This window comes from Phalacrocorax carbo, chromosome Z, assembly GCF_963921805.1.
Source record: "Phalacrocorax carbo chromosome Z, bPhaCar2.1, whole genome shotgun sequence".
Classification (NCBI taxonomy): Eukaryota; Metazoa; Chordata; class Aves; order Suliformes; family Phalacrocoracidae; genus Phalacrocorax; species Phalacrocorax carbo.
Genome location: NC_087548.1, coordinates 47,088,980 through 47,101,219, shown reverse-complemented (window position 1 = coordinate 47,101,219; position 12,240 = coordinate 47,088,980). Strand labels below are relative to the sequence as shown.

Genomic DNA, 12,240 nt, shown 5'->3' with positions numbered 1-12,240 from the left:
GGAATTTGCGTATTTCTGGAAACAAATATTGGGGTCAGTGTACTTCTCTAGTTACATTGATTTGGAATGACTGCTCTTTGGTCTGGCAAAATGGTTTTTTTTTCTCAAATTTAACACTGTCTTAAACAATATGTAGCCAAGCTCAACATTTTTCTCTGCATACAAACATTTAGACCTGTGTAAATATTTGTACCAAATTTTGCATTCGGTGGCAGATAAAATATCTGACATTCAGAAATTTGTCAAGTCTTTAATGCTTCCTGAGGTTAAGCCAAAATAGAAACAAAGCAGGTCTGTCTAACTGATGAAGTACCATTAAATCAGTCATATAACTTAGGATCTTACCTCATTCACTCAAAGGTCCTTGCCACTCTTTGCTTAGGTAGATATGTCTGTTCTGGTTAAATAACTAGGTAAACATTTCTCAAACTGAAGGTGTTCGTATGTATTCATACTTGATTTCTAGACTAACATATCCAAGTTTAACAAACATTAGGTTTTATGCACAATGTTTTGAAACTGTAGTTTCCATACAAAAGTTCTCATTACTGTTTTTCCCCAGATGTTCCTAATGTCATATTTGTTTTATTTCTTTCTAGGGCAACATGACCTTCTCATGCTTAGAGCCACAGGTTGTTCCTGTTACATTTCTGAGCTCCAGTAGCTACCTGGCACTGCCAGATACATCAGGACAAGAAGAAATATTCATCAGTTTCCAGTTTCGCACCTGGAACGAGGAGGGACTTCTATTATCTACTAAACTACACCAGGCTTCAGGTGGTTTCCTCTTATATCTGAGTGATGGGAAAGTTAAAATCAGTCTTCATAAACCAGGAAAAGGTCTGAGTGACATCACTGCAGGTAACAGAAATGAAGAAGGAAAATCCAAGTCTCCTACACATTAAAAAAATAGGTTAATGTAAAATCATTTACATTAGTACCTGCATTCTTGACTTAGCTTTATGACAATATGTGTGTAACCATTTCACTTGTGTGAATTTTAATCCTAAACATTTCTAAATACTTTATGTCACAAATATGTGTCTATGCTTTTTTTTCCCCTTGACTGAGTAGAAATTACTTGCAATAATATAGTCTGCAAAGTTGAGTCCATCACTTTACATACTATATGTATGTAAAGCTCATGTGTATTACCTAGGAAATTTGAGACATCTAAACAACTTTTTCTGTTGTGAAGTGTAAACTTCACAATTTCTTGTAAGTAATTTCTTATTCCATCAAGCTAAGTCACTAAGATGTTTTTCCTAATTTGTCAGTGTCTTCACAGGGCAACTAGTAACTCATTTCTCTGTAAAATTATACTTCATGTGAAATATTGTATTTGATATTTTCTAGATGTCTCAGTTACAGAGCTGTCCATTACATTTGGGCAGTGGATTCCCAACACCAGGTTGTGTTCCAGAATCTGCAGCAAACTTGAGTCTACATTAAAAAAAAAAAAAAAAGAAGAAGAAGAAAGTTTTCTAGTAAAGACAAAAAGAAATGAGGAGCTAAAGGGTCACTTTTGTGGTTAATCACTGAATTGAGGCTAAATCATCTATCTTTTGTAGTGTGCACTGCTAGGCAGCCCTGAGAGTGGAGCTGAGATTTCCAGAAAGCATAACCTCTAGACTCCTTCTGAGCCATTTCTGTGTTGGTAAACAAATATATAAGGATGGTAGGATAAGGCAAATATAGTAAGGTAGAGTCATATTAAAGAGTATCTAACTGAGATTCTGAGAGTCAGCTCCCAGCTTCACTTCCACTTCCACTCAGTTTAGGAGCAATGGGACTCTCTTTCACAAAGAGGCTCCTCGGTTTTTCTGAGTGCTGCTAGCACTTGATGTGATAACAGCAAGGCTGCTGGCCCATCCAGAAATTTCCTTCTTTCATGAAATGTGACAGCAGGACAGAGCTCACAACAACTCCATCTTCCGCAACTTTTTAAAAAATTATGAGAAGCATGTGTTAGTATCAATACCTTCACCTCACAGCACTTAATCAGCAGTATACTATGCTGTGACACTCCACGTATCACAGCGACCTCAGTTTCTCATCCTTTATGTAAACAAATTGAATTTTGCTCCTTTCTTGTAGAAGGACAAAATGGTCATTCCAGAATGAGTTCTCAGACAGGAAAAACAATGCTAGAGACATTAGGTGGCTAAATGGGATTCCAAAGAATATAGGAAGATAAGGAAATGAGGCTGCAATTAGAGCAGTCTCTGTGTGGACCAAGCAGATGACCAGAGACCACCAGCTGGCAGAATATGTTATAGAAGCAATTGGTAATTTGGCTGCAGAAAACATATTGTTGTTATCCAAAACATCAGTTGATCCTAGAGTTAGTTTGAACTGTACACAATCATATATTTCATATTTTATATTCATAAAACAGGAATATTACCAGTGAAAAAGAAGATAAGTTATTTCTGGTCATGTAATGTGTAAACTTAATTAACAGGTAAATAACAAGTAGGAAAACGGCATTTTGCATTGCACTTAGAAAACATATTAAGGATTTGAATGTGTGACGAATTTACTCTTGTATAGAGTATATTAACTGCAGTGAGTATATTCATTGGGGTGATAAGAACCAAACAAAAGGCATCTTTCAGGGGAGTTTTCAAGCCAGAATACAGAGAGCTTAATGACGCTCTTTAGTGCTAGTTTGTCTTGAGCAACAACAAATGCAGTAAGTAAACTAAGCAGTTACTGAAATAAAAATAAAAAATAGATAATAATTATCATAAAAATCAAAGCTCCCAGATCTCTTTTGGAACTAAAAATGTTATTTAAAAGAGAAAATTTCACAAAAATATTATAATTGATCCAAACACAAAGTACAAATCACTTATCTAAAAAGTTCACAAATCAGACAAAGAAAGCAAAGCAGAGCCAAGAGAGCAAAGAAACAGCCACAAAATCTGAAGATGAGGCCTCTTTAATCTTAGTTCTGTGCCCCTGATTCTTTTAGATTGATTCCCTGAATTCCTCATGCAAAATGAAAATTCCTGGGGGTGGGGGGCAGGAAGAAAAAAATAAAAAGAAAAATTTAAACATGACACTGAAGCTCATTATGTTTCTACAGATGTGTATTGATTAAAAGTAAAATTTTAAACAGTTGATTATTTCAATTCAGGAAAAGACAGTAAGCCAGAAATCACCACAGATACTGCTGAAATTTATATAAATACTTTGATTCTATTTCTGTAGGTGATAATAGGGGCAGGCCTGGTATTTGTTATAATCGAAAATAACTGATGCACAAAGCGTACCATTTTAATGACAAGAGGCTTCCCTAGGCTCAGTATTTGAAAATGTTAATTCCTTAGTAAGAATGTCAATGGTATGTAGTTAACAGTGATGAATTTGGCTTTTTAGGAGGTATTTAAATTGGAGTTCAATTAGGTGATGTGTGTTAAATAAACTATTGCCATGCAGCATCATTTAAACAGACCAGCTGAAGGTGGCAGCACTTTTAAGAGCTGTAGACTTGCATACGGGGCAATTTATTAAATTCTAAAGTTGCAACGTAATACATAATATATTAGCTGAAGCACCCCAAGATAAACCTTGACACTCTATGCTGAAACAGAACTTAATGTTTTCATGCTGTGTTAAGCTTACTTTTCATAAGGCTTCACAGGGGGAATTGTTTTTGTCTTTGTGAAGACAGAAACTACTGCAAAAACATCTTACTGTCTTCCGAGAAAGAAGTTATCTAACAAAACCATATGAAAAACTTTTTCTTGAGTTTTTGAAATGTCTATTTTTACCCTCACTGAAGCAACTCATGTCTGTGTTAGGAGAGTAAGTAATTAAATTATGGATGGCTGGACAGGTTTTCTCCCCTACAGGCAAGGACTTATGACCTGACTTTCACACATACACAATATTTGGTAATTAAATCAGAGCAAATTTCTTTGTGCACAGTTCTTAAATTTATTATGCTGTGTTTTTTAAAGATTTCTTCAACCATATAAAAACAAGGAGAATGGCATGTTAATTAATGAGTGATCAAATCGAAATAAGCTGTGTCCTTCTTTTACAGGATGGTTGCTTGATATCTTTCTTTTGTAGCCTCTTTTGCAAGCTGGTCATCAAATATTCACAAAGAAATAGCATAGATTAAAAAAAAGAAATTAACACAAAGTTAATTTGTGTTGAATGAAAAGACCAAATTGAATTACAACATGTATAAACGCTTAAGATCTTATTAGTCAGTTTCTCCATATGACCCTGTCTTTCTATGCAGCTTTTAATTTCTTTGAAGCTTTTAATTAAGTGATGCTAACACTCATTGCATTTGGTGGTTACACTTCAGACTAATCTATAAATTACTTTCTCTAAACTGCCTTTTTTTTGTTTCTCACTGATATAATAAGCTAATAAGATTAAATACATAATAAGCTATATACATTTTCTTTTAATGTGTTCTTAAGGTTGGCTGTCATTGTTTTGCAAGACCTCACACAGACCTTTTTTTGATACTTAGATATTAATATTATGGAGGTACTACTAATGAGAATAAATGGATATCTTCTTTACTAGATGCCTTATTATGCACTAAAAGTTTAATTGCTATTTTTTCCTCACTTGTTTCTGGTAAAACATTTTATAATTTTCAGATGGAATGGAACGTTAGCAGTCTGCTGGCCTCCTCCATTTCTATGTCATATTACTCTGTGGCTTCGCACAAGCAAAAGTGAATTTAATCAAGGTTCTCTATTCAAGGGCTACAATGAGCTGTTTTCTCAAGATTGTCTTGTGCTCCCACCATGGTATTCCTCAGACCCCAGACTTAATTAAAGGGACTTTTGGGAAATCTTAACTTAAGCTAAATGGTCATCATTTAGCATCTCTAATCATGCCAGCCTCTATGAAGAGGGGATAAAATACACATTCCAAAATAATTTATTAGGTCAGTTTGATGAACTACAGTAAAAAACCAAACAAATAAACAAACTAACCAACCAACAAACAAACAAAACCAAAGACAAACAAAGAATTTACAAAGTTCATACAACTGATTTTCCAATAACCAAAAAATTTTTCTACTTCAGTAATCCATTCTACCTCTTTTGCATTAGGGCATTCTCTTAACTACCTTGACAGTCAAATACTGCAATCCTTGTAATATGGTTTTCTCACCAGAACAAGAAGTTACTGAAGCCAGACGCAAAACTAAGACTTAAAAGCAATTATCCTTGCAAGAACTGAAATTAAATTACAGAATTTATTGTTAGATTTAATATCTTCAGTAATATCATAGGTAGTGGGATCGAGTGCAGCCTCAGGAAGTTTGCTGATGACACCAAGCTGAGTGGTGCAGTTGATTCACTAGAGGAAATAGGTACCATCCAGAGGGTCCTTGGTAGGCTTGAGGAGTCGGCCAGTGCGAAGATCATGAAGTTCAACAAGGCCAAGTGCAAGGTCCTGCACCTGGGTCAGGTCAACCCCTGATATCAATACAGGCTGGGGGGTGACTGAACTGAGAGCAGCCCTACAGAGAAGGACTTTGGGGATACTGGTGGATGACAAACTAGATATGGGCTGGCAATGTGTTTATTGTACCTTGGGCTGCACAAAAAGAAACATGGCCAGCAGGTCGATGGAGGTGAATCTGCCCCTCCAGTCCACTCTAGTGAGACCCCACCTGGCGTACTGCACCCAGCTCTGGGGTTCCCAGCAAAAGACAGGCATGAACCTGTTAGAGTAGGCCTAGAGGATGTCCACAAACATGGTCAGAGGCTCAAACACCTCTCCTATGAAGAAAGGCTAGAAGAGTTGGGGTTGTCTAGCCTGTAGAAGAGAGAGCATTAGTGAGACCTTATTGGGGCCTTTCAGTACTTAAAAGGGGGCTTGTAATAAGGATGGAGATATATTTTTTTTCCCAGTACCTGTAATGACAGGACAAGGAGTAGCAGTTATAAACTGAAGGAGGTTAGATTTAGTCCTACTCCTGGAGGTTTTCAAGGTCAGGTTGTATGGGACTTTAAGTAACCTGATCTAGTAAAAGAAATCCATGCCCATGGTGGGAGATTGGACTAGACAATCTTTAAAGTTCCTTGCAGCCCAAACTATTTTCTGAGTCTCTGATTCTGTGATTCTATGATTGCTAGAGGAAAAGATAGCACGTTGCAGAGTTGTGTTGAGGAAAACATCATTTACTTGGAGTACCTTTACAAATAAAAACTTGCTTAACTTTGAAAATCTGGAGCTTTTGGTAGCTGAGGTTGGAGGCTAGAAAGAGGAAAATAAGTAAGTAGATAAATAATTCCCTTTTTAAAAATTATTTTCTGTAATGGCTAATCTTAAAAACAGTGTGACAAGTGGCATTATAGACTATATATATTTTACAGTTTAGTTCTCTAGTGGAGGATAATTCTACAATAATTTATAGAATAAAACTAATTATATTATTGTGAATTGTGAAAAAATGTTTCTCAGACTTAATTTTCTGTGCTTTAAAGAATATATAATCCATATTCTTTATTTTAGCATCCTTATTATCTCTTTGGTGAAAAAGTATCGTTTACTGAGGTTGAGAGTGGTATAAAAGACCGAAGGATGCTTTCTCTGTTTGCAATTCTTTGTTCACTTTTGTTTGAAGTTATTAAAACCTTTCAATATATTTGATGAGTTCTTGCTGTAAAACAGTACTCAAAAAATAGGAGACGTAAATAATGGCTCTTGCTAAGTCTGGAAACTTAATTGTACACTGTGACTCACCTGTGCCCATGATACTGCAGGGCAGCAATAATATTTTTCTAATGCTTTATTTACTCTTTTTTAAAAATATCTGTTGCAGGTCATATTATCAAGCCAAAATATAACTAGAGATAAAATGGCTAGGCTTTAAGGCATTTTTTTCATCCTCAGCTCAATAATATGCCAGCTCTAACATAAAAAACACCAGCCTGAAGGCTGCTGTAAGTTACATTAACTGCCACCAATACAAAGGGACTTCTTCAGCAGTTGGACATCTTGAAAACATAGGGAAACTCTAGTCAATCCCTGCACATTGCCTGTAGGGCTTTGTATATAGTTGTTGTTTTTTTTTCAAAAAAATTACCACTCTACAACTGACCTTTTGGTAGAGATATGTAATAGCATTAATACTATTTTATATCATATGGAATAGGGTTTCAAATTTTTAGTTTAGTAAAACATTCTTCTCTATCATGAATATGGCATTCTACAGAAGTAGAAAATACACGTATTTACCCAGAACATTAGTGATACCTTTAATGCTGATTATTTACTCTGACTCTTTCTGTATTGATCCTGTTAGCAAACTCAAATGCCACTTCTCATAGAAGATTGCAACCACAATAAGTAATGGCCAGAGTGGTATCAGAAAACCCATTACTGCAGCTCTGTGCTTTCTGACATTACATTAGAAAGGTGAATTGTTCCTGAAAATGCAACACAAAGATAAGAAGATCTGTTAGCTATACCTTTTATACAATTCCACTGAGGCTGGGCATAAAGTAAAATGTTTAAGGTTTCTTGTTATGCAGTCCCTAATAAATACATTGGTTGAAGTAAGGAAACAAATATTAGAAAAGGTGCATAAGATTAATATTATATTAAAGAAATCAGAGATATTTTCTAGGTTATAATTTATCTGAATTTATATTGTGATTCTAAGATTTATCTCTTGATTTTATGCTGATCTTCTGTTTAGACTATCATGTTTAATAATATATGGATCCTAGTCATGATGTAATTTAGCTATTTGAACCTTCTCATCTTTCTATTTTATCTCTTTCCCTTGTGTTTGAACTAATCGGTTAAGCAGTAGACGATTTCTCTAGAATATAGAACACATTCTAGGGAGGAGTGTATAAATACATGGAATTTCAAGAAGGAAATAATTGATCGCAAAGCATAGGCACTCTGCAGTCAAGAAAAGACTTGACATAATTCAAGGGTTGTATTCTTTGTTCTTCACTGAAAGAAGTACCTCTGTTCTAAATAACTCAAGAACATGAATGACTTAAAGCACTACTTAAAGATAACAATGTGCTCACATACTGTCCTTCATAAAATTTATTTAGGTATATATATCACAGAATCACAGAATCACAGAATGGTAGGGGTTGGAAGGGACCTCTGGAGATCATCTTGTCCAACCCCCCTGCTTGAGCAGGGACACCCAGAGCAGGGGGCACAGGAATGCATCCAGGCGGGTTTTGAATGTCTCCAGGGAAGGAGACTCCACAGCCTCCCTGGGCAGCCTGTGCCACTGCTCTGGCACCCTCACAGGAAATAAGTTTTTTCTCATATTGAGATGGAAGTGTTTTCCAGAATGAGCGCTTGAGGTTCATTCCTTGTGTCACCTTACACCTACACAGCCAGAGGTAATGTAAATTGATGTTAGAGGCTAAACTCTCAGAAAACATTCCCATACATTTCCAAGAAAAGAGACAACTGAAAGAAAAATAATCTTGTGACATTGACATGATGGTTGCTGAATCTTTTAAGATCTACAGGATTTTGCTATTTTTCTGGGTTGTAATATAATGACTACCTTCGATTTTAAAAGATTAAGAAATCCTTTACAGCACAGTAGTGCTGTAAAAATGTGTATTATGTATAAAGTACTGTATCAGCAATCACAATGGTGGTGCTATTCTTAATGAAGACCTCCATAGATTGGGAAGATACTTTTCATAGTCGTTACATTAAATGGATATATTAGTGATAACTAAGAGTATTACAACAGTAAGGCTTATTCACAGAAGTATTTTTATTTTCTCTTTATCAGATGTGAAGCAAGAGAATGGACAAAGGTTCTGTCTTCACAAAAGACATTTGTATTCTTTATTCATTCTTTTTTTCCTTTCATTATCACTTGGAGTTTTATGTGGGCTATGATTGCTCTACTGGTCTCTCCTCCTTTCAAGTCTATAACATTCAGGTAGTATAGCAAATAATGGATGTTTATACTTCATTTTGCTTTCTATTTTCCTTCCAGGTGCTGGATTAAATAATGGCCAGTGGCATTTTGTATCCTTCTCTGCCAAAAGGAATCGTATCAGTGTAATAGTGGACAACGATGTGACCTCATCTGCTCATGCCTCCATACCTCTGCAAATTTATTCAGGAGATGCTTTCTACTTTGGAGGTGAAATATGTTGTTTATTTATGCTGGAAATATCCCACAGTTATACATCAGTTTTTCCTGACATGTCTAGTCAAAAGGCTAGAATTATTTGGCCTGCCTCAAGTCTTCTTTGCCTAGTTTGGTTATCTCTCAAAAGATCTGTTTTCAGGCACTGGTATGACGTTTCTGAGTTGTGTTTCCCTAGAATTTTATAATGTTCCATGGAATAAGTTACCACTCTAAATCCTTGGCCACTTTTTAAAACATAATTTCTCCAGTATCGTGCTCTGGTAATTGAATATAGTCTAGGTGACAATCAGACAGACACACAAAGGTCTCTCTTGTTGCACACTTACTGTGTTGCTAAATCAATTCTTTTTTTTTTTTTTTTTGTGAGAATCTTCCATGGGGATGGCTTCAAGTTTTACCCTTAAGTGAGCTCTTGCTTACCTGTGAAAGTGTCCTCTTTACATGATGCATGGTCTTTTTTTTTTTTTTTTTACTACAGTGGCACAACTTTCTTATGTTTGAAGAATACAACTTGTGCCTAAAAATTGCATTTAGATATCTTCATTTCGCAAGGAATATCAACAATTATCTGTCATCAAATGATTCTCTCATTAATCACATGTATTTTTACTGATAAAGTTGAGCAGGTTGTTATGTCTAAATCTGTCAGGAATGGACTACATAATAGCAATGTTAAACAGCATTTGAATGCATTATTCAACACTAGTCTAATCCTTCATCTCTCAATAGCTTAAGAATTAATGACTGAATTATTTCTTAACAATTCTCAAATTTCTGAGAAAATTGAAAAATGGATACAAAACCACAGATGAGTATGGACCAAGTCATTGTCCACAGATCAGTTCCCTTGAAACATGTAGATAAATTTCATGTTCACAAGCAGACTGTAAATATAGGAACTGTTACATGAGTATCCAGATGCCATTTTCACATCTGGCATGTAGCCCTTTCTACTAAATATACCCCTTGACCTGGCCAATAATCAGAGAAAGATGCAGAATATTGGCTTTGCATCTCCAGAAAACTTTTTTTTTTCCTTCTATGTTGCATTAGGTTCCTACATCTCTGATTACGTGATTTGCACCATTGTCGGCTTGATGGCACAGGTGAACAGATGAGGAGAGATGTGGGCAGTTGCAAAAAGCAGCATATTCAATTAAGTCGTACAAGGACATTTCTATTTATCTTTTGGGGGGTGAAGGGGTCAAACTCTTTCCAAGAACATTGAAAGTACTAACTGCATACCCACCGCCCAGATTCTGAAACTCATGAAAACTAGTAGAAGGTTTCTGAGTTTAGAAAATCGTTTATTAAAATTCTATGTCATACACCGCTGTCAAAATGCAGACAATGTGTTTCAACTTTCTTTCTAGGTTTATATGAATATTTACCCTGTTTATCCATGCTGGTTGTTAAAACATGAATATTAACCTTCCAGGAGAGGTGTCCTGGGGACATGGTTGTTAGTTTGCTTGTTTTAATGAATACAAAGTATGGAAGAAATACATATTCTTAGCTGGGAAAATGTGTTATAAACATGAAAATATTTTAACATTATGTCAGCACAATTTCTAGTCATGCTAGCATCAAGGATACACTACCTCTCTCAGTTCTTGGAATAATAACTCGCTGCAACCCTAAAGATAGAAAGAGACTATTTAGTATTGCAATAAGCACATAGGGTAAAATTCATTATTAAAGGATTTCTCCTTACCTTTAATATCTGGCCCACAATTATAGGGAATCCCAATTTCATTAATATTAATGATGTTGCCTTTTCTCTAACAGAACTAGACGACAACTTTTAAATGACAGGCACTAAGAAAAAATCTGAGACACATTTTTGAAGAATAGCTAAATGTAAAAGATATAAACTTTTTCTGCCTTCTCTGGATTTTTATGTATATATAGCTATATATGAACTCCACTGAAAGCACCTCATTCTCAAATAAGTATCAGATTTTTCACCAGAAATAACAAAATTTATTTATCTCTTTATTGTAGAATGTTGCAAAGAATGTGGTTAGACCTGTAATTGAGTGGTCTTTTTGTGGTGTTGAAAAGTTACTGTGCTCTTATTTGGACTTTTGCAAGTCCACAGATTTGTTGTTCTTAAAACAATAGACCGAATATAATAAACGTTTTCCTTTAGGAAGGTAGTAACAGTTTTGAATAGTTTGGTTCCCCACCAGAGTAAAACACACTGAGAATATATTTACTTATGTCATTTCAGTTTTAGCTCATTTTCTGTTATATACTTCTTAAAAACATATCTATACTATTTACTTTGATGTACATGCATTTAGATAGATTTACTTGTTTCCACTCTCATATTGCTTTCCTGTGTAGTAAACATCTGCACTGTCTTTACAGGACTTCAGAAAGTACTCATTATCTCTGTGGAATAGAGAAGTGTCTTAAAAGTCACTGCTTCCTAATATCATGAAACAAGAAGGTCTTTGAATGCTGTGAACCAGAATGCAGTATTTAACTAAGACCGAAGAATGGCCCTTGTGCATCATTCCAGAAGCAATGGTACCCTTTGGAAGAAAGCCAAAGAAAAGAACATTTAGCCATATTTTGTCATGTAGTGTTCAGCTGCCACTGAGAAAAACCTGCTCAATGAACACAGTTTAAATCAAATCAGGATCAAACCAATTTATTTATTTACAATGTTTCATTAATAGGCAATCAGTGAACAAGGCATTTCAGGATCAGTAACACAACAGACAAACCACCATATTAGATACTTACAGAATGTTATTCATAAGTTGGGTAGGACATCCAGACATTGTCTAGTCCAACCCCTCTTCTAAACAAGTCTGATTAGATCAGGATATACAGAGCTGTGACTACTGAAACCTCGAACAACTCCAAGGATAGAAATCTCATAACTCCTTTGAGCAAACTCTCCTCATATTGACAACCCTCATGGTAGAAACACTTATTGCTAACATCTGATCAGAATTTGACATGTTTTCACCTTTGTCCTTTGCTTCTTTTCCCATCACTGTGTGCTTCTGGAAAAAATCTGGCTCCATCTTCTCTGTATAGTTAGATACAGATCAGATCAGAGTCAGTCAGATCAGATAGCT

At 35.4% G+C, this 12,240-nt stretch overlaps 1 protein-coding gene across 1 annotated transcript in view; it reads left to right on the top strand.

The window, feature by feature from the left end:
- Positions 1-12,240, top strand: part of CNTNAP4 (contactin associated protein family member 4) — a 241,114-nt gene that overhangs the window by 161,476 nt on the left and 67,398 nt on the right. Inside the window, exons 8-9 of the mRNA XM_064438555.1 lie at positions 600-861; positions 8,987-9,136. Coding sequence (XP_064294625.1) covers positions 600-861; positions 8,987-9,136 — 412 coding nt within the window. The remainder of the gene's footprint in view (positions 1-599; positions 862-8,986; positions 9,137-12,240) is intronic.